Genomic DNA, 23903 nt, shown 5'->3' with positions numbered 1-23903 from the left:
TGATCATGGATAAACCCTTCCAAATTTTAAATAAGACTAATAAATCAAAAGTGATATGGCACAAAACACCCCATCGGGAAATAAAAGGTGCCACTCAGATGCTCAAACAACACACAAAGATGTGGGCCGCATTCCAAAAGAAGCACCCAAAAAGCCCTACACACTCTTGCCTCACCCCACGTAGAAAGGCACCCAAGATGTAGGCATATTGCATGGAAAAAACATCGCTCTACAACTTGAAGCATTCTTGCTTCAACGCGCAGTAAGGTGAGCATCAAGGTGCACCTAAGGAATAACTTCTAAACATGGCACTATTTTGCACCAAGTTTTTGCATAAATTCTGATATGTTTACTTCGATATATTTCATTTGCTTCATAATTATTACATATTTATTTTCTTTGCCCAACTTATTGGAGCCTCTTCTGCACTTCATTGTACATTCTCAAGTTACCCGAGTCTATTTTTTTACTAGATTTATATTCAGTACGTGATACTCAAAATAATAAATGGAAACAATGACTCCTAAAATCAAACCCAACAAAACAAGAGTTTACTATTAAAAAGAAAAGAGAAAAAACATAAAGAAAATCAAGCAGAACTTCACAGAAGTAATACAAAGTCTAAGCATGAAATTATCAAAAGAAAAAAAAAAGAAAAAGCAACCGGTGAAAAACTAGAGATGGGATAGAAAATTACTGGTAAAGATCAACTTCTTCGATGTTAATTAGAGCACCATTAAGAGCCATCAAGGACTTGCCAGCAGGAACCATTCTCTGGTTTGTGATAATTTCTTCCTTAATGGAATCATTAAGCTGCATTAGTGAGACAGGTGCAGATTATAATCTTCGAAATCTGAATGTAACAAAAAACTTGATCGCATAAATGAATGCCGGCTATAGAGAATAGGTGGAACAGCTAGCAGGACTCACTTTCATTTGAGACAACAAGGAAACAATGCTTGGAAAATTCTGGTTGATTTCCTGCATTGCCTGCAAGGGATCCAATGCATGCACAATTCTTTGAGCAGTTTGATGGCCCAGATCTACAAGAATATAACTGTACATAATCAGTTGATAAGAGGCACAGAAATTTTATTAGTTGGGAAGGGTTACTGAAGTTGTTGTTAGTTGCGAGTATCAAACATTATTCTCAATAAAAACAATTGCACAATGTTAAAAAAAACTTTGCCTTTCAGCTCCCAAACTTCAAGAGTGTCTGATATAGTTGATGATAATAAGAAATCTCGGAAAGCCATAATGTCGCCAGTCAAATCTGGTTTGCGTTCCTGAAATTCAAAGAATGACGACGGGCATAATTATCATTTGAATTATTTGTTCAAAATAAGTAAACTTATCTGAAAAGTGCCATGGTTTCAAAAACAATAGAACAAACCAAGATTTTGGAGAATATAAATCCTCTGATTTCTTGGCTTAGATCCTCCGTCTTTGGGTCTTCTAAAGTAACACCTGCAAATAATTGATATATAGCTTCACAAATTCTAAACATATATACACACACAAATCATATATATATATATATATATATATATCTTTCTTTTTATCAAACATATTGATGCATGGAAACAATAATAATAATGTCCCAACGAACATAAAGAAGAATATGGCAAACATAAAATTTAGTTGAAAACCATTCAGGTTAGAAGGCCTAAAAATTTGCATTGATTTTCTAAACAAACATTTTTTCACATTTGTAATGGATTATCCAAAAAATACATATAATAATTCTGCATAAACCTAGATCCCGCTATATGATTTTAAACAAAGCAACAGCAGAATCACAAAACTTCAGTAGATCCTAACAATTGGATTCAGCATCATAAACACTTCCCCGCTATTAATTCCAATAAATGTAAAAGAAACAATGAAATTTAAAACATTAAAAAAAAGACAGCCATGTACCAGTGGAAAGTCACCAACACAAACATAAAGAACTAAAACCACAACTGTGAAGTCAAAGGCAAGTAAAGCATGAAACAATTGACGGTGTGAACTAACCTTTCTTTATAGCACTATCATCCATAGCCTTGTACTCCATATTCTTTAAAGCAAGTTCCACTCCGTAACCGCCCAAGTTTACTGCATCCGAAGCACCAACAAAAGAGCAATAGCTATTGGCTACAGCTTGGCACCCGGAAAGTAACACAGGCCTGGCAACATATTTAATTTTCCCCTAGAGCAACCAACGAAACATAAGAAACTAAATTTCAAAAAAAAAGGAGTGAAGATGAGGTAATGTAAAACAGAAAAATTCAAATTTAGTCAAAACAATCAAGCTACTAAACGTAGAAAATGTTAACAAAAAACTGTCACAGTGAGAATATGGAATGCGGTACAGTTTATTGAAAAGGAAAAAGTAAACAAAAACAGTCATTTGATAATTGGGCATTCGCAAAAGAAGTGTGCTAGAAGGCTATTTACCATAAATAGAATAGTGATATCAAAATTAAATAACAGTCATGGATACTATTGATGAGTAAAAATAAACTGGCATCTAGATAACTGCATCATTTTTTCGATTCAACAGCCTAATTAAATCGCCATAAGAAAATATGTAAAAATCCTTTAAAGCTACCACTTACAGATCCACACTTACAAATCAAGAGGTGAATAATTTTACATTTCAATTCATTCTTAGCATGTACGTAATTAACAATGAAAAATGCAGCAGTGGCATCAATTGACAGGATTTCAGCATAGATTTAATGCTTAAACTACCACATCGATTCATAAAAGATCAGCAGGAACTTTGTTGATTGTTCACCAAGGAAAAAGAGTGGTGAAAGCGGATTTCTTCTTTTCTTTTTTTTTTTTAAGCAAGGAATTGCTAATAAATCAAGTATAAGCGGAACACTTTAATTTAAACAAAGTTAAGTATCCGGTAACAGGCATGTTTCTATAAGTTTCTTTTCCTTTCATTTCATCTGTTCCAACGAATTGTTTTAAATAAGATTTCAAAAAAAGTAATTTAACATACTACAAAACAGACTAATCATCTGCCTTCAAAAGCATATACGACTAGTAAAATATAACAGTTGTCAATGGTTATGAATTAACTCAATTAACATGGGAAAAAAAATAATCAGATGACTAGGGTGTTGGCATGGTATTAATGGCAAATAAGATAATGATGAAGCAAAAAGGATGAAATGCAGAAAGCTTCAAAAAACACCAAAGAAGCATAGAAAGAAAGTTTGAAATATCTGATTCAGGATGACAAAACTAAAAGATCGCTTCAAAGAATTTTGACATGGAACAGGGAAATATGATGGGTGGGACCCCAGCGGACGGCCACATCAAACTGCATCAGTTTCTTTTGTTGCGGCAATCTTCCAGGCAGAAGGTGATATAAAAGTAATGATGGGAACGAGACCGGTGGAGAAGAGCATGATAGTTTGTAAGGAACTTATTTTAACACTGCAGAGTATTCAAGAGGGAGACAAAATGGCGATGCTTCACAATCACTCGTTTGTGTAAGACCTTGGTGTCAGCAGACCCATCGAAGGTGGCGGCAATGTTGGACTGACCACTATCTAAGATCGTGAAGAGGTTGTGAGGATTTCTAGTACTTATGGATTCTGCCGGATGTTTGTGAAGAGGGTTGTAATTAGATTGTGTGATCGTTGACTGAGAAATTAACTTCCAACGGAGGAAAATGGCGGCCCAGACTTTTGAGAAGTTAAAGATGAACATGATGAGTGTACCAAAGTTGGTGCTGCCTAATTTCAGCCAATCTTTCATTATAAAGATGGATGTTTCAAGCAAAGGATCAGGAGCAATCCTCATGCAGTGTCAATGACCGATCACTTATTTCAATCAAGTGTTGATTGTCAGGACCAAATTCAAGTCAAATAATAAGTGTGATTCATAAGACGTGATCCAGTAGCAATTTTATTTTTTTCACCTTGATGACAATTTGTCTTTTTGGGAGGGGGATAATGTTAGATCGGTGTCTAAGAGAAGTTTAATCATTTGTTAATTATTATTGTGTGGGGGTATAAATAGGGCCAATATATTTAGGGTTATGTTATGATGAGATTTTTATCTTGAGTCGTAAGGTTAGGGTTAGGGTTAGGGTTTGTGTTATGGTTAGATGGCCTATCTCTCGAAATGTGTGGGCTAGAGTTAGGTTTGGGAGAGATCGTCAACCTCTCAAATTGTAGGTGCTTATCTTTTAAGAATAGTTGTGTTATCTTGTGTTGGTGAAGTAAAGAATTTTACTTGCCTACCTCTCAAATCGTAGGTGTTTATCTTTTATGCATTTTATTTATTCTATTTTGAATTGGTGAAGTAAAGAATTTTATTTGTCCTAATTTTCCTCTGAAAATTCGCCTTTGTTTGTACCAGTATTCCTCGCATTGAAGCGTTAAATTAGAGCCCTCTACAAACGATATTGGTTAAATAACACAAGTTCTCAATGAATGATATCCACAAGCTGTGTTGGCGCATAGCTTGTTAAAGTAACACGAGACATAAAGACGTGCGGGAGCCAATCCTGCGATTATGTCGTCTGGAACTGGGAAGGCTGGCTAGCCCTCTACGTTCGTTTGGTGTCTCCTATCCATAAGGATATCTAGTCCTGAGTATCTAGAGCTTATTTATGTGATTCCTTTGTCATATGTTTTCTTCTTTTTTATGTCAAAACAACCCTAAGATCATCTAGGTTTTTCCCTTGTTGGGCTATATCCGACAAAGGTGCTCCGACCATATCTCGTTTGAGGTGGTGATTTTTCTCCAAGAAAAGTTGAATGGTGGCCCGGCTTTATTTCGCTCCCGATGTGGTATTTATACTTCCCCTAACCTTCCTCTCCTTTCCCACAACGATCCTCATCGCTTCTTTCTCGTTGCAGTCACCGAAACAACAACTTTTATTGTTGTTTCATGCACTTCCACCATTTTCAGCCACCTCCTACCCTTCTCATACTTGTTGTCGCCCCTAAAAAGTCACCCCACTGCCGCCCTCTCTCATTCTAGACTCTCAGAATAGCCAATTTTTGTTGATTACTGCCGGTTACAGCAATTCTCTACTTGTTGCAACTATTTTCAGTTCATGAAGTGGGCATCCACAAAGACGTCGCCTACTACGCACCTCCAAAGAAGGTTGTCTTTTCCAGTGAAGTCATGACAAATCAAACTGAAGACTCAGAAGAATCACAAGAGCAAGACCATTCAACTGCGCTTCAACGATCTATTACCATTTCTTCACAACGAACCGGTAGAGGTTCTTTTAGCCCGTGCACCCAAGATCGAGAACGAGCACATGGACAAGGAAAAACCAACACGATTGTTGAATGGACTAGGCCGCCAACAGCCTTGATGCCAATTTTTGTTGACTATTGTCGGTTACAGCAATTCCCTACTTGTTGCCGCTCAGGACAACAAGCCGATGTCGCCTTGCCAACATTTACCCATAGCCCTGCACTTTTTTGACTTTGCCCCAACCTTTCTAAGCCCACAACGGCCACCACCACCACTCGAGATCCAACCCTGTCGTGTCAGTTGTTATTTTAGATTTTTGGGTGTCATATTGTTATATTTTCTCTTTCAGGTGTATGGGTTGTAACCACTTATTTGCTTACAGTAATAATAGTTGTTTTTCCATTTGTAATTTAGGTTAACTTCGATATCATTTGGTATCAAACCTAACCTAACTCTAGTCATATCCTAAGATTTATAGCATCTACCATACCCAAGCCTATCTACACACATGCCCAAAAAAATTTTCCTCTCTGTTCCACTCAAAATCCTTGTACCCTACATCAACCCGACATATACCCAAAACCTTAATCACACCAACGCTGAGACAAGTGCAAGAGGCCGATTAGGAGTTTAACATAAAAGAAACGCAACGACAACTCCGCCGAGTGCTACACAACAGCCCGATAAAATTAAGGAAATGAGACCATTCAGATGGGTCACCGGAACTCCATTTGATGATAGAGATGAAGTGTTTTTCATAGGATACAGAGATGAAGTGTCTGTTAGAGGATGTAAAGGTGAAGTGCAAGTTAGAGATTTCAAAGATGATGAGCCTTTAACTCGAAAAATTGACCTGAAATATCTGGTAGTCATAATTTTGCGGGAATGGTGGATTTGCCATAGTTTGACAGTCAATTGGATCCGGACGAGTTCATTGAGTGGTTTCAGACCGTGGAATTTTTCTTTGAATACCAGAATGTCCCACTAGACGGATTGGTAAAATTAGCTGCCAGCAAGTTAAAAAAAGCATTATTTTGATGAAAAAATTTGAAACACCTACACTACCATGAGGGAAAGATAAGATCATTACTTGATCCAAAATGAAATGTGAGATGCAGCGCCAATAGCTACCAACTCACTACAAACCAGATATTCATATTCCAACTTCAAAAGTGGAGAGGACATATCACAAGGCGACCACCACATCTTATTGACAAGTTTCAACTCTAAGATCTTACAGCCAAAGTACAGTCATGGGAACATCCACGCCGACCCCTCCTAAAGAGAAACTAATTCAGAGTAGAGAACAGGTGGAGCAAACCAGTCTTCTTAAATCTCTCCCAGCTAAAAAGTGTTTCAAGTGCCATAGATTTGAATATATTGAATCATGTTGCACAACCACAAGAAAAATCTATTTCATTGAGCATAGTGCTTTTGAAGAAATGGACAAAGGCACGTTATACACTGAATATAGTGAGAGCACAAATGAGTCAAACTTTTGATGAGAGAAAGATGCACGTAGTTTCAGCTAAACCCATGAGAGAGACTCCATTTGAATTAACAACGATTATCCCAGATGGTATTGAGTTCGAGAAACCAACACCAGAAGCATATTAACCCCAGATAAGAGAAATTCAGATTTTTCAGATATATAGGCTCCTTTCTGAGTTGCCCTTACTGAGGGAGATCCAACATGTCAGAGATGAGGCTTTTTTGTGCCACTTCTGAAAAATTATATGAAGTTATTCCAATATTAGATTCACTTCAGCAGTGTACTCACCAACGTATGGCTAGGCAGGATGGATGAACCAAAATGTTGGAAATCGCTTTAAGAGCTTTGCAGAAAGGAATATCTTACAGTTGGATGCACGTCCTTTCAGAGATAAGGAAAAAGAGGCCTCTCCTAAGGGGTTACCCTTCAGTATAGCCCATTTTGCCATAAAATTCATCATGGAATTTATTTCTATTGTCATACTTGTTTATCAAACGCATTCATGAGAGTACAAGTGAGAGAAGCAGATTATATATCTACTTGCTAAGGATTTGGCTCGTGAGAATCTACATCATTATACGGCTCCAACTCAAGTTGTGTCAAATGTGGATGGATATTTATTCCATCAAAATGTGTTTTGGAATGACAACAGCTACAAGATTGACTTACCAGGAGCTTGCAACATGGCCACTACCTTCAAAGGGGCTGACTTAACTACTATGAGGAGACAAAAGCTTTGAAGATGAGATTGAAGCTCTCTTAACCCCAAGAGACTGATACGAGAGTTTTCTACGGTAACGTGTTCATAAAGAGGAGCAAGAGCCAATCCCACAATTTTGTTGTCTGGACCGATCCAGACCTGGGAGGGCCGACCAGCACTCCCACATCGGTTTGGCACCTAATTTCCATAGTGAGTTCCACTCCTAAATAACTAGGACTAAAATATTTGATTCATTTATTTCAGGTTTTCAGTTTTCTTCATGTTTTCTATCAGGACAGTCATCAGTGTCCAGGTTTTTCCCTTGTTGGGTTGAATACGAAGACGAGAGGTGCTCCAGCTGTATTTCATTCGAGGTGGTGATTCTCATCCAAAAGTTGAGTGATGCTCCGACTGTATCTCGCTTCCGAGAAGGTATTTATCCTTCCCCTAACCTTCTGTGCCCTTCTCACATCGATCCCCGTCGCTTCCCAAAAATAATAACAATAGGAGATGAGATTAATAAGTTTTTTTTAGTGGGAAGAGCCAATTTTCAATGGCTACGGATAGGCAGATCTGCAAAAAAGGGAATCTACCAAACCATTCACAAGAATATGCTCCAATTAAGATGTTTAAAGGTCAACATAAGCAGCTGGGAAAAGCTACCATGCAGTATTAATGAAACGTCACAGTTAATTCAGTTAAATTTGAGAACTTCTCAGATATTATAGAATGAGTATTTAGGAGGAAGTGGAGAGGAAGCTTGGTAAAAGGATGAAAGGATAAGACCTCTTCACCCAAAACTCTCTAACTTTTAGATTATACTTTATTATCATAGAAGAAAATTTCTTGTTTTGTGTTCCATGTTAATGATACATCCAATGTGCTTATTAAAATTGCAACAAATCGCTAAAAAAGAATTAAATCTGCTAGAGTTAGCAAGGCTAGATAAAACAAAACTTCTTACAAGATACTATTACAAAACTTTTTACAGGATACTATTACAGAGCACAAAATATTAGTTTGGTACCTTCTTTGATGCTTCCGCCAGAACAACATGAAATTCTTGGAAGCATTTCATCCCTACAGCTCCATATAGAATCGCAACTTTGTTGCTGATAAGTGAACCAAAATATATATGATCAAAGTCAAAAAGTTCTGGCTCCTCCAGAGAGTCTGCTTCACTGATTATATGAGTTTGTTGTTTTCATGAGCAAAATCAGTCTAATTATAGGGATTATCTTCAAAGAAGGCGTGATAGAAAATAAATGAAACTTAAAATACATGGCTACGACTTACAGATCAAGTGATGTATCAAGCCATGAAAGAAGTTCAGGAACATTAAACAACAACACACTACCAGTATCTACCCAGCAACAACTCCGTCCAGATTTCACCAAACGTGTTGAGCGAGAGTGATCACCATCTGAAGTAAGCCCTATTGTTGTAGAGTTAACTTCTTCATCAACTGGAAAAGAAGATAGCGAATCCTCTGCCAGTTGCCTGTATAAAGCCAGCCTTGGGGATGCTGACCGAAGAGTAAGAGAAAATTCAAAAATTGATCCTAAACGATTACTTAAAAACGATTGTCCATCATTTAGAATAATATCCAGGCAGCATCGAGCTGTTGAACAGTTTGAAGCTCTGTCTGGTTGCAGCCACAGTTCAGTGAATTCCCAAAACAAATCTTTCCATTCTTTAGAGAGCAACTCCCTGTACGAAGATGTTATTATTAGGTTCACATTTCTAATATATAATTTTTTGAAACACATAAAAAAATTTGATAATGCATATATTCTTCGGGTAAAAACTAAGCGCTAAGAATAATTGTTTAGATAAAGCAATAAATCATAAGAAAAAGGTAAAGTTTTGCTTATAAGCGGAGTGGAAAACAAGGTTGCAAACATTTGCCATGGGAATAGGAACAAGCTTGGTTGAATACCTCAAAAAAGAGCCACAAGTAGCAGCTTCCAAAATCAACTTCAGGAAACTTAGCAAACTATATTAACAGAAGGCAAGCATAGAATTTTGATGCAAAATTTGTCCTGCAAATTTGCATTTTTCCAAAGTTAAGCAGTGATCTATGAAATCCTTTTGTAGAACCAATAATGTCTTATAAAATTAACCTCTAATTGACACCCCAAAATGGAAATAAGTGGTGTATTCCCTATGGATATTGGCAGGGATTTGATAGCTATTGACAGGATGAATAAAACTCTTATGTCTTATCATGTTACAAATATCCAAATTACAATGTTATAATTTTATATTCAAGCCTCCATCATATTCTTTTATCAAATATTTTCTCCATTTTAACTACCCAATACCAAATCAGAAAGATATATCCCTATCTATTACCATACACTTTGGCTTAAAATGCCCAACATAACTAAATCTACCAAAAAAGTATCACTTGATCCTCAAGTAAAATTGATTCATAATTATGAACTCCACATCAACTAACATTGCACATCATAAAATTAGCCTTAATTCTAGTAATCCTCAGACCCTTATCCACAGTAATTTTTTTCCATTATTCTATGTTTTCACTTGAGACGGTATAAGTCTCACTGATTAAAAGTGACACCAACAAATAGCAAATATATGGCAGCTTCCTTTTAAATATTCTTTAAAAAAATCTTCATAACTAACATAAAAAATGATACTCAATAGGACGCAATGGAGAAATAGGATTCATGTAGCCGACCACACTTAGTGGGATAAAGGTTTGTTGTTGTTGTTGTTGTTGTTGTTGCATTGATGTAATCTTATTGAACTAAAGGTTCATTGTTGATTCAAACACCACACTACTGGGATGTGAATATAGAGGAGGAAACCAAAAATTTTTGCATAGTAATTTTGATTGGAAAATTAATTTGATTTATATTTGCACCCCATCTATTACTATAAATATAACAGATAAAAGTATACAATTAGCTTAAACATGATTTTCTTCACTCGCCCTATAGCTATTAACTTTAAGTCTGCAATCAACATAAATGAAATTAAAAATTTTACCATATGTTTGACACGTAATCCTTTTTTCAATGAGCATCAAATATATTCCCCCATATGTTCTGCTAAGCATACATGTTTCCAGCTTTTAAAGTTGAACGGATTTACCTTCTTGAATTCACGCAAATCCATAAAAATATTCTCACTTAGCTTTACAATGCTGATTTGAAAAGCAATTTTGTATTGCCACTAAAATGATAACTACTATATAATATCGATAAATAAAATATTATTAATAAAATTATGTAAAAGTACAATTATTCTATAATAATGTTAATATATTATGAAAATAAATAAGTTACTTTTTTAATTACAAACATATAAATATTACAATAAAAACAGATAATAAATTGCAAGTGCCCTCAAATAATAGATAAAATAATTTCAAAAACAAAATTTATTACAATTAAGATTTTTTTTATTTGTTTTTATTGTAATCAACTCAAAAAAAAAAAAACCATTTAGCAAACTTATAACTTAGCCAACTAAATTTTAAAACTAAATGAAAATAAGATAACAAAGATTATAGCACTAAATTTTATTATAGAATAATAACAACAATTTTTGCTTGTATGATAAAATTAAAACTTTAACTCATTTTATATTATATTAGTTGGGATAAATCTAACAATGATAATGTTTTATATTATACTATTTTTATTATTCACATAAACTATCCTTTTATATGATTAATAAATTCTTGACTTCAAATTAACATAAACTAGTAACAATTATTCTTGCCCTCTAAAACAAATCACTTAATCAAAAAATTTAGCAAACAAATAAAAGTTCTTGGCCTGTAACCATTAAAAAAAATATATTTTCTATTTCAAGTATGCTTCTGTTTTGAAGGAACAAAATCATTAAAAAAAACAAAAGCAAAAAAAATCTAAGAAAGGCTAGCTAAGGCTCTTAGTGTTGGACATGCGCTATGGGAAGTTTAAGGAATATACCAATAACAGGTTTTCAAAATAGCAATAAGGCCGAAATAAAAATAAATAGCGGATTGAGCCAAACAAGACACATAAACACTTAACATGGATGTTTCTTGTCATCTCTACTGTTTTTTTTTTTAGAAAGAGAGAAGTAAATAGAATCGAATCCAAACATGAATTATGTGTGATTTTTTCTTCTTAAGAGATTACTCAAATTTCCATCTTTTTTTCCAAATTACTAAGCATATTTCACTTTTGGGCCACAAATATCTTCATCAAGCAAGGCCATATTTTCATTTACTTGGCATTGCTCTCACAACCACTGACTACTTAACTTTTCAAGAATTCCAGCATCACTTAAATATATTAATTATTCTGAAAAACTATAGCTTCATGCGTTAATCTCTACAGTCAAAAGTCTAATAAGCACTTGTAATTCAAATTAATAATAATAATCTTCATCAGATAAGATTAAACAAACTCACCGGTCAAATAAAATGCAACTGATTGCGTTAAAAGTTTAACTAAGACGTGCAGGTAATAACAATTTCAAAATCAATTGTCACACATTAACGTATAGCTAAGAACAATGCTCAAAAAACAGGTTGGTTGAAAAGCCACATCAAGTAACCATATTTACGATTCTGATTTTTACTGAAAGCATGATAAGAAAAAGAGCAAAATAAAATCATTTTTCAATCTTTTTATTGCTAATAAACTCGAAAAATTCGCACTATTTAGCCTGAGATACTCACCCTGCTTCCAACAACAGTGAAGTTCCGGGCCAGTTAGCCCGCAGAGAGACTTGAACGTTCTTAGGACGGTGACCTTCCACGGAATATGAGAGACCGCCGAAGGCCAAATAGAACATGGGGATCAGCCATAGCGCAGAAACCCTAGATCGGGGACTGATACCCATCTTAGAAAAAGATCTCGTAGCTGCGGTAATAGAAAAGTTTCTCGCAGGATCACTGGATCAAATAGAGCTATAAAGCATTCGCATTTGCTGAGACCGGCGACTGAGAAGGAGAGAGAAGGTTCGTCATCGGAAAAACTAAGGACTGAGGAGCAGACCCTGCGGAGACCGGCGACTGCGCTTGCGGGGTTCGTAAAAAATGGTAGAAATTTACATACAAACCACACAACTTTTAGTTATTTACATATCTATACCTAAAGCTTGATATTTTACATTTACAACAATTTTGTGCCATAAACCTATGCATGAAATGGTATATTTCACTTTTAAGAGATAATAATGGTGATATTATTTATATGATATTAAAGATTTAAGTATTATATGTATAAATATATGAAAGTTGTGTGATATATATGCAAATTTAAAATACTAAAAAATTTTACTCATGAAATATATGCCTTTAAAGTCTACCTCCAAGAATAAGAAAAGAGTATATAGAGAGAATAGTTTGTCAATAAATATTTATAAATAAATTGGTATTAACATAAGTTTGGTTTTAAAAATTGCTTCATCTTAGAGATATGATTGCAAATATTTATGAAATTTCTATTTCCCAACCATACATTAAAAATGAAATGATGGATGCATTTAAATATTTAGTTATGAAATTGAAGTGATGCTCAAGAAATAGCCTTCTTTGTGAAATAAACTAACAACTAGCAAGAACAAAACCTTAAAACCCTATAAAAATAGGATGCTAAATGTGAATCCTTATAGAGATAAAAAGCCTCTTAATATAATTTATTTAAGATAATATGAGTAGATAGTACATCAAAGTTGAGGCCTTTTGAAGACAAAAGTGCTCTTACATTGTAACCTTCTAATTATATATTTAAATCTATGATGCTTGGCTTGGGTTTAATACAACCTACTACTTAGGATGGCTAATAACCCAAACATATATAAGAAATATTGTAAGGCTAAAGTATGATACTTCATGTGAAAAAAATAAATAAAATAAGCAAATAAATTATATGAGAGCTACGCTCTTATGTTGACACCGATAAGCTTGATTAAAACAATATATACTATGATTGAATATTGAAAATTTTATTGAAGTTATCTTCAATGAGATTATCTCATGTGTTGTAATACCAACTCATAACTAAATAATTCTCTTTACAATAATTATATGCAATGCATTACGCTAAAATATGCTTGTGGCTTCATTCCTTTTGCCTAGTTCATGATTTCTATATCATGTTATTTATTTTTCTTGAGTATTTAAATTTTATATTAGATTGATGTATATTGTTGGGTTCCCTAAATACCAAATATTATTTTAGCTATTATTTTTTGGGGAAACTTTAGCTTGAGTGAATATCAAGATTTGAAAGGATTACTCAATGTGGATGTCAATTTTGATTATTGTTGGGTGTTGAAAAATTATCAGCGGCAGAACAATCTTACACCAGCTCATTATAATTTTTCAACACATACATAGACAAAAAATATAAGAGAACACAATTTTTTTTCTACGTAAAAAAATATTGGAATGAGAAAAAAATATGAGGTTTGACCCAATCAAGAGCAATACATTAGAAAATTGAAAATACAAATGTTCACTCTTCCATTTTATTATGGAAGAGGGGTTAAAATGTTAAGTTGATGACTACAACAACAATAATTTGCTATAAAAGTTGTAGATTGTTAGAAACATATAATGATCGTGATTGTCCGTAGCAAATTACTAATGGCGATCGATAATCAACTTTGATGGTCAACGATGAACTATGGTGGTCAACGATGAATTTTGAAGGTAGGCGGCAACCGCGAACACTTCAATAGTTGAGCTTTTATAATCAACCCACTAGTCTTTTTTTCCTCCACTCAAGTGAATAATTGTGTCTATTTATAATTTTTGACAGGAAAATTTTAGTAAAATTGGTTAATCTCCCTTAATTAGTTATAATTTTTGCAATTTTTGGGTACGTTAATGACACATAATTGAATGATCTTAGACTCATTAGATTCCTAAAGTTGAGTGGCTTGATTTGGCTATAAAATGTCAAATTTTCAAATCATTTGACCTTTGGATCAATAATTTTTTGATATATTTTAAGTGTTTGATTTAGATTTATTTAGGCTCATATTGGATCACCCTAAGTATCATTGGATTTATCTTGTCAAGATGTTCAAGTTTGACTGCAAATTTGTTAAAATTAGGGCCCTTCATACAATGAAGATTTATTATTATGAGTATACTTTAATATTTTTTAAGAGTCCAACAACAAAAAATAAGAATATTTAGAATGTTTCCACCTTGAAACATAATGAGCCCGTCTATGTTGGGGTGTGATAGAAAATAATAGCTTCAATTGAATTATTCAGTACATATTAGATTCATGAACAAGTACAAATTTAACTCAAAACATTAGTTCTATCTTGATAAGTTTAACATTTCAATTTATACATATACATAGAACCACTAAGATCATCATTGAATAACAACAATTGCATAATTGAAGAAAACATACTTTCATTAACATGACAGAATTTATATCAAAAGAATCATCTATAATAATCAACATCATAGAATGATATACATCATCAAAAGCTGACAATTATCATGCACATTAAAAATGGCATACATTGTCTTCCAAAATATTATCATTAAGCTGAGATTAGATCAACTGCTTAAGCTCTTCATAATTTCCTAAAATCAAATAACATATACAAACATGGTAGAAAAAGTGCAAAGCCCAATATATAACAACATAAAATCTAAAATTAAACTACATGCATGCATGCTGTTTTTATTATAAAATATGCTATAAATAAACATGTATTGCATGGCATCAGCAGATCATTAATATAACATGTCATATATTATATTAACATCAATATAAGATGTTACACAAATATATGTCATGACATTAACAAGCATGTTGTTGAACACTAATCTGTAAAACAAAAACAAAAATCAGTTAATATATAACATAACTATTTATTTCATTCTATATTCATTTCCACAAATAAGTAATATGTGTCAAAAGAGTTCCATGAATATTTATATGAGGTCACCTTAATCCAAGAGTCTTATAAAGAGTCAGATTAATCCATACTCTTTTATTATGAGCTAAAATAGTCCTTCACGAGGTAAAATAGGTCTTATGGATGATTATTTTAGCTCTCATTTTAAAAAAAAGAGGACAAAATTTGCACTTTTATAGACTAGGGGGCTAAAATGGACCATACAAAGAGTCAGAGGACCATTTTAGACACTAAAAGTCATATAAACTATCTCAAATCATATGTAAAATATCACAACCAATCTTACGCCTTAACATAGTTTTGAAGACCAACATTTGTCATCTAAATCTCAATAAATGTATCAACTTACCCACCGATATGGAGTTATATACACATCAACCAATCCATAAATACTCAACAAATCTTTCCATAGATGCATGCATTCCTCATCATTCATACAACATAATCAATATTTTCACTATTCATAAACATTATACAACACGGGTAGATTTTCAGAGTTGTAGCAACAAAAGCGAAAAACAAGAGCTCGGTATATAAACCCAATGACACACAAAGTCAGTTGACAGAATTGATCATGAACTGATCATGAATTATTAACAAAGAAATGCAAAAATTTCTACTTGAAAATAAACAAAAAGTAAATAACTTGAGATATCATCAACCATCTTACACATTAAACGAGTAGTATTTGACCCCTTTCTGTAAATAATGGCCGCGAAGCCCTTTTAGAGTCTTGAGAATCTCAATTCCCGCTTGAGTAAAGGGCGAACATACTCATGGTAGCCATCAGGCACAACAGAATCATTGAAAGGATCCTTCCATGCCTCTTCATACAGGTTTGGGTAAACATTGCCGTCGTAACGACCGAGAACAGAGCCCAAATAATGGTCGGTGTAGTTGAATGCATCCACAAGAGACACGGCGTTTGGCCGAAGCTGTTTAAGATATCAGGAAAGAGCAGGTTTGAGGTCTTTACGATTAAGGAAATTGGGAGTGGAGAAAATTTGGTTCGGAATGGGATTTATGAAGGTTTGATTTACTTCAAGATGAGTGCAATATATAAATAATCAATCAAAATTTATATCAAATTCATCTTAAAATAAACCTCGCAAATATAGAAACTCTTACAACCCAATTCTTTTTTTCAACAGAATAATAGCAACAAGAATAATGAATTACAAAAAAATTAAAAAAATAAGGTTTGATTTGATTTGAGATGAGTGAGAAGTGTGAATAGTCATTTTAAATTTACATTTCATTTATCTCAAAATAATCTAATAACCTTGAGACTCATCCAGATTAAATGATTGAAAGTTCTTTAGAATTTCCTAACCTTTATTAACTAGAACAAATCCACATTGAAAACTGGATTTGACAACAAATAATGCTGTTATATTCCAAAAAGAGATAACATTACCGAGTAAGGATGAAAGGAGCAGAGCATGAGCAAGCCCCTGTTCATGTTCGGCTCGTTTAAAAAATTTTTTACTCTAAAATGACTTGTGAGAAACATGTTCATGTTCATGTCAATTTGAATTCGTTTGTTCGTTACAACTTGTGCTTGGTTCAAAATCATCCCAAATGATTTAAAAAATTATAAAATTTAATAAATTGTTTAATACTATATAAAAATCAATATAAAAAGTATTATAATAACATTATTTATTTAATTATTTAATTAATTTGAGCAAATACAAGTAAAACAAGATTGAACAAAAATTTATTCATGTTAAGATTATTTATAAAATCAAGTTCAAAAAAATTATTCAAGTACAACTCACTTATTTAACGAATAAATCAAACATTAATTATTTTGCAAGCCAAACACGAGCTATTTGTAAACAAAGAACTTTTTTTACAGTTTTACCTGAGTGTATAAAGCCCGAAGTTGCTCATTTGCGAGGGCGCCTTGCTTAGAACTAATGCAATTGGTTGTGAGGAAATCACCAAGATGCTTGTGAAGAAGAGAGAGTGCGTATATGTTGCAGAGGATCTGTAGCTGCTCCTTAATCCCACGTCCTTCATTGTCTTCCTGAACCTTATCAATAAACCTGGAAATTGGGAAGGAAACAAAATTTTCATAAATATAAATGGTGAATATAGAATAAACATGTTAGCAACAACTCACTTGGATATAATGATTAATTCACAGTGAGCTATAGCAGCCTCAATTAAATCAGCAGATAGCTCAGAGAAGCCTGAGAAAAAAGAATGCATAAGTTCTAATTCATTTGATTAAAGGAAGTTGTATAACAATGATCCAGTTTAAAAGGAAAAATAAACACATTTGATCTAAGAGTAAAATGTCGAAATAGTCCCTTTACTGTTTACATGGGACCATTTTAGTCCCAGAGTATATAAAAATGCCAAATTAGTTTCAGACTCTTTAAATTAAGGTTGAAATAGTTTTTTGTAGACTATATTACATTATGGGGACTGCTTCAGCCCATAATAAACGAATCGGGGGACTAAACTATCACTTTTATAGACTACGGAACTAAAATGCCCCTTGCAAAGAGTTAAGAGACTATTTTGACTAAAAAATATTAACACGCGAAAGACAATATTGAAAAAAAAAATGTAAAGCAACCTTCTTCTGGGTTGGATGCTTTGCTTATATTTTGAGCACAAATAACTGCTAGTCTAACTGCCCTGGCCTCGAATACTTCGAGGATGACAGAAGGGTTCAACCAGTCTTCAGCTGAACAGGATGAAAAATGATCATTTTAGACAATAAAAGAATCATAATAAATTGAATGAAAATTAAATTAAAACAAAAAAATTATTCCACCTTTTCGAACATTGCATTTGTACTGCAACAAATATTCAGCTTTGCCGATGTATGCCGCAGCACCAGTGGGCTTCGTTCCAGATCCAAGCTGAGAAACTGTCTTCATGAGGAACCTTGCAACCTGCCAATAAAAAAACACAGTCCAATCACTTGGAAGCATACAAACTTAAACCCAGCTACTGCAGATTATTCATTATTTCTTATAGTTGCATTAAAACCATAATGCTTTAAATAATGTGGAGGCCGACCAAAATGCAATAAATCTCGAAAGGATTTTTTCTTTTCATTTTCTATGTCCGAGTCCTAGAACTAGACATCAAACCTGAAGAAAAGCAATGTGGAAAGCGAAAGTGCACAATTTTTGGGAGCAAAAGCTAAGTTGTATTGCGTCCTATTTTATATTTTGAATAAGGATTTAATTTCATCTATTTGTGTTTCTATATTTAGAATTGTTAGTTTTCTGTGTTCACCGCATTTGTAAGTATTAGACAATCAGCTATTAGTTGGATGCATGATACTAATAGAACTTATGGTACATTACAACAAACCATAGGATATTCTCAGATGATGGAAAACAAGATTTACAGTCAATCCAACTTACGTTGCCATTGGATCATCGTCTGAAAAAAAAAACAAAAAAAATTGTTCACACAGTGCAAACCACAAATCCATATTTTACATTTCGATAGTTTCAAGCTTCTGAAACAACAGTTTTAAATGTAACATATTTATTTGATCGTGTCAGAAAATATTGGAATCCCGGCTAGCTGATTCAATTCTCATTTCTGTTCACTCTATCCATTCTCAACTTTTCTCCAAGTTTCCTACTTATTTTGTTGCGTTTGATTTCCATAAAATCATTAACAGCTTGAATCTCATTTAAAGAGGGAAGTGTCAAAATAGTTCCCAAATTATTTAAATTGGGCTATTTTAGTTCTAGAGTTTATATAAGTACCAAATTAGTCTCCAAACTCTTTGAATTACTTGAAAAGTACCAAATTACTCTCCAAACTCTTTGAATTACGCGGGGAGCATTTCAGCCAAAATAAAAAGACCCTGGAGACCAAATTGATACTTCTAGACTCTGTAGACCATATTGATACTTTTATAGACTCTGGGACTAAAATGACCGCCTACGAAGAGTCCAAGTGAATATTTTGATACTTTTCTCCTCATTTAAATCTTTAATATATATGTTTTTATGATAGTAACCCTTGTGGTGAGTGCTCTATCATTTGATATCCATCATATACTGTACGCGAGTTTGATCTCATATTTTCTCACATGCATTACCAAGAATACATAACTGCGGGTGTAAGATAGCATGCTTCTACAAAGTTCACATTCTAATTCATGCAATTGTTATGCCTTAAACTGCAAGATGATACAGTCCTTCCTCAAGGACATGAAAACTAAACAAAGACGGGACTTGATAAAGCATCAATATGATTTGACTATCCCTTGAGCACATAAATAAATTAGGTTTGATTAAATGTGTAGTTTTACCCTAGCCTCATGAATATAAAACCAATACTTAGTTGCGGAGTCATTTTACGCAAAGCTGAGATTTTTACCGAGGTCTAATGATTATGTGTGTGACAGTAGCGGAGAAAAGGGGAATTTACATACATACAATCCAATTCTTATGTATTTACATATCTAACAACAAAACTTTATTTTTTAGATTTATACCACCCGCATCTTTCACATCACTAAAAATATAGCACTATTTTAACTTTTAAACAGTGAAATATACCTTTTCATGCATAGATATGTAAATACATAGGAATTGAGTGGTATGTATGTAAATCTTCCGAAAAAAAACAGAGGTCAGCATTACACACACACAAAGCACATAAACAACCAATTTGATTCACAAATCACTACAAGGCACTAAGCATGGAAGGGGGGGCAACTGACCTGCAAGAGTAGGACAACATTGTCTCCCTCATATGTGCATGAGGGAACATAAGCAGCAAATAATTCAGGAAGCCCACTGCTGCACAGATAACCATGTCCGCCACAGAGTTTTCTACATTCTTCAATGCCATCCTATAAAAAAGAGGAAGAAGGTTCCTTATTCACATTGTGTAGATATGGAAATTCACAAAAAACATGTTATCCTCCCAGTAAATGATACAATAATTTCAAGCAAAATGAAACCAAAGAAATAAACCATCATAAAGATGCCAAAATTGAAATTAACAGCCTCACTTCATAATCAAAACCAAGCTATAAAAATAAAAAAATAATAATAAAAACTAACCCAGTGATGTTCCATTGGAATTAAGAGCCTTTATTAACTGAATTACATGTAATAAAGTTTCTTGGTTTATTTAAAAAGAAATACAAGTCAATGAGTTGGCACATGCAATTTTCTCGTAAAAATAGGATTAGGGGAGGAAAAACTTAGGAAAAATAATAAAATTTCTGTATGATAATATATTTTATGTGCAAGTTACCCCCAAGAGCAAAATCATAAAAATTTAGCAAAGTTTATTGGTGCTAAAGCCAAAGTCCCAACTGAATTTCTTCCTGAGAGCTCGATGTCTAGGTGCCAGGTGACCAATGCCGCACCGCCTGTTCTAAAGCCTAAAGTCAGCTTTACGATGTCATACTAACCCAAGTGGATAAGACAGATCCACAGAGCAACACTATCACATTCAGCATTGAACCGCTATCAACAATCAGCCTCATGGATCTAAAGCCAAAGAAGACTAAGCTATGGTGCCAGGAACCTAGAGTAGCAACACTGCAATCCAATGGCATAGCGCCAAGTTTGAGAGCCGGAACACCATAATTGCAGGGTCGTGGCACGGCGAGCCAACAAGATTGCTATTGAAGGCAATTTACTCTATTTGCAGGGAGAGCAGTTTTAGGAGCTTGGACTATTAAATAGGAGGTTCGAGAAAGTTAGGGGAGTTTGGCGAGAGTTTTTCAGAGTGTGTGTTTAGAGAGTGTCTAAAGTAAGGGCGTTGAGTGAGGAGTCCATTGTATGAGAATGTAAGTGTGATATTGCTTGGTTTGATGGAGCAAGAAGAGGAATCCAGTGGAAAGGTTGGAGATTTCTATAACCAGCGGGTTTTATCATTTAATTTTTGTTCTTTTCTTGTTCCACACCATGTAAACACACTTAATCATATGTGCATGTGATTTTCTTTTGTCCCCATGCTAGGCTAAGTTCTCTCACTCCTATGAATTTTTATTTATTAAAATCAATGTTTTGAATTAGGTTTAATGTTTTGATACCGTTAAAAAGATGTTTGTGAATCACCTACTTAATTTATAAATTAGTAGTGGTCATACTATTGTTCAAAACATCGTGTGAATTTGAGATATTGATAGAATCCTTACATGCACATGGAGATTTACAATGTTGATTATCCTTTAAACTTAGTAATCATTAGAGAAATGTGTATATTCCATTTTTGAAATGCTTATTGTGGGCTCCAAAAATTCTGCGCCCCAGACTCTCATTGTTGTTAAGAGCATTTGTATTTATTTCGGGTCAAATTTTCAAAAGGCTGTTGGAATGTTGATAAGACATTACGTCCTCATTTTGTTAACTTTTTAATATGGAAGGCTGTTGGAATGTTGATAAGACATTACTCAAAGATTACGTCCTCATTTTGTTAACTTTTTAATATGGAATTTTCCCACGTAAGTGCAAGCCACTGTAATTAATTACTACTCCTGATACTAGGAGAGTACTTTCGATTAAGATTAGTCATTAAGCATTGAATATTTAACATATAGTAGCAATAGACATGGAATTTTAAATTGTAAAATTTTAAATTTATCACATTGAGTATAAAGCAAATAGTGGGAGAAATAATGATGAGCACAATCAAGATCACAAAATTTCGTCATCCCAGATCATCTTGGTCCCTAATCGATTTAGTCAGAAGAGCTGTTCGATCCATCCTGACTAAAAGATGTTTGTAAACAACCATAGGTTGCTTCGTTCAAGGTACCCTTGTAGATCTGGGATAAATGTTTGTCTAAGGGGACAGGTTTATGTTACCTTAACTAACATAAAATTTTGTGTCAATCAATTGTACAATTATGATTCACAACTCAAAGAGTAGAAAGTTCTTGAAGAACATATGGGCAATGACCGTGACCATAATATAATGGTTTTATTTGGAGACAAACTTGGGCTAGAGGACTCTGGTTGTAACAACTATATTTTGTAGAGTTGTTGGGTCAAACCGTGAGATTACTTTAAGTGAGAATATATTGATATACTCGATGCGACATTAATTATTTGTGAGTTGAGGTCAATCAAAAGTTCATCAATTTCGAGAAACTATTATGGAGGGTGAATAAATTTTGCTTTAAGTTTTAAGTGAATAATTTTAACTTGAATATGTTGATTTGTATGTTCTAAGATTTTAGGTGATTTATTTTAATCTTGAATGTTTGATTTGTTATTTTGAAAGTTTGATTTAAAAAATGATTTAAAAGTTCATCTGATTGAGATTTTCAGTCAACATGGTCATCATCAGAGATTTGATTGCTTGATTTGAACCATATCAACATTACATACTGTTTGGAAAGGATCAAAGTTAATATTGACATATTTTTGTACATGAAAACTTGTCAGCTCTGTCATGCTTACAAAGGACCAAGTTTAGGAATTATAATAGTTTGATTTATTTAAATATTTGTTGAAACTTGATTTTAAAAATAGAAATTTTCTATCAATTCGGCCAAATCAGAGATTTGAACCCTATTGACTTTACAACATCTCTGTAAAGGATCGGGCTTAATATTGACATATGATTGCATGTGAATATTATCAACTCAGTCCTGCTATAGAGAATCACATTCATAACTTATAGCATTTAAGTTTATTCAGATATTTTTTTTAGCTTAAATTCGAAATAGATCACTCTATTTGAAATCTTTTATCAATTCGACTATCATCGGAGATCTGATAATTTGATTAAAACATTGCCAACTTTAGGTTATAGAGGATTATGTTCGGAAGTAACATGTGATTGAATCCAAATTTTATCAACTCAGTCCTGCTTACAGAGTATAAAGTTTAGGAATTATAATAGTTGGATTTATTTGGGTATTTGTTGAAACTTGATTTTGAAAATAGACCCCTCCAGTTAAAATCTTTTATTAACTCGGCCATCATCGAGAAGTTTGGGCATGTGAAACATTTATGCTTAAAATTTATTTGAAATTTAACACTTGAAGTTCTATGAAATGTTGATCCTATCAACTTTAGTCCCTATGAAGAGGATCATATTAGATAATTTGAATTTGCAAATTTTTATATATGTGAATCGAACATTTTTGAAATCACTAAAATCGTCGGCTCTAGTCCTTAATAAGAGGATCGAACTAGTTGAGCAGGACCTACAATCCTGTCCAATAGACAAGATGGTCCGAGCAGATTTATAAATTTGAGATTATGAATATCGTTACTAATATGTGATTATATTAATTTATATCATTCAAGCTATTATAGCACGATGCTTGAAGCATTTACAAGGAGCAAATACATAACATTATATGTTCTTGCAAGGCACAATATAATATTTAAAGCATTTATAAGATGCAAATGCATATTTTAAAGTACTCAAATATCTTTTGAGACAAAATGTTAGAGTAAGAAAACTCTTGAGGCATAAATGCAAGATTTCAAAAAGCATTTAAAACTTGAAATGCATGCATGGATTGCACACAAACTTTCATTTTGGATTATAAAGAAAATCGTCTTCTGTTTGCTAGCATAAATATTGCAAATTCAGTGGCGATATTTGATTTAG

General features: G+C 33.4%; 2 protein-coding genes across 2 annotated transcripts in view; both read right to left on the bottom strand.

Moving 5' to 3' along the window:
• LOC110034144 (UDP-glucose:glycoprotein glucosyltransferase-like) overlaps positions 1 to 12448 on the bottom strand; it is a 39684-nt gene extending 27236 nt beyond the window's left edge. Inside the window, exons 1-8 of the mRNA XM_020738464.1 lie at positions 12112 to 12448; positions 8706 to 9119; positions 8437 to 8590; positions 2017 to 2191; positions 1394 to 1467; positions 1190 to 1286; positions 931 to 1043; positions 698 to 813 (exon numbers count right to left, since the gene is read on the bottom strand). Coding sequence (XP_020594123.1) covers positions 698 to 813; positions 931 to 1043; positions 1190 to 1286; positions 1394 to 1467; positions 2017 to 2191; positions 8437 to 8590; positions 8706 to 9119; positions 12112 to 12275 — 1307 coding nt within the window. The 5' untranslated portion in view covers positions 12276 to 12448. The remainder of the gene's footprint in view (positions 1 to 697; positions 814 to 930; positions 1044 to 1189; positions 1287 to 1393; positions 1468 to 2016; positions 2192 to 8436; positions 8591 to 8705; positions 9120 to 12111) is intronic.
• Positions 12449 to 15761: 3313 nt separating this feature from the next.
• LOC110023866 (peroxisomal acyl-coenzyme A oxidase 1-like) overlaps positions 15762 to 23903 on the bottom strand; it is a 35723-nt gene continuing 27581 nt past the window's right edge. Inside the window, exons 9-14 of the mRNA XM_020723496.1 lie at positions 20038 to 20169; positions 18118 to 18238; positions 17917 to 18027; positions 17455 to 17524; positions 17194 to 17377; positions 15762 to 16261 (exon numbers count right to left, since the gene is read on the bottom strand). Of these exons, the coding sequence (XP_020579155.1) occupies positions 16052 to 16261; positions 17194 to 17377; positions 17455 to 17524; positions 17917 to 18027; positions 18118 to 18238; positions 20038 to 20169 (828 nt within the window). The 3' untranslated portion in view covers positions 15762 to 16051. The remainder of the gene's footprint in view (positions 16262 to 17193; positions 17378 to 17454; positions 17525 to 17916; positions 18028 to 18117; positions 18239 to 20037; positions 20170 to 23903) is intronic.

This window comes from Phalaenopsis equestris, unplaced genomic scaffold (assembly GCF_001263595.1).
Source record: "Phalaenopsis equestris unplaced genomic scaffold, ASM126359v1 Scaffold000002, whole genome shotgun sequence".
NCBI classification, from domain to species: Eukaryota; Viridiplantae; Streptophyta; class Magnoliopsida; order Asparagales; family Orchidaceae; genus Phalaenopsis; species Phalaenopsis equestris.
The sequence above is the reverse complement of the archived record's forward strand: the minus strand, read 5'-3'. Positions and strand labels throughout refer to the sequence as shown.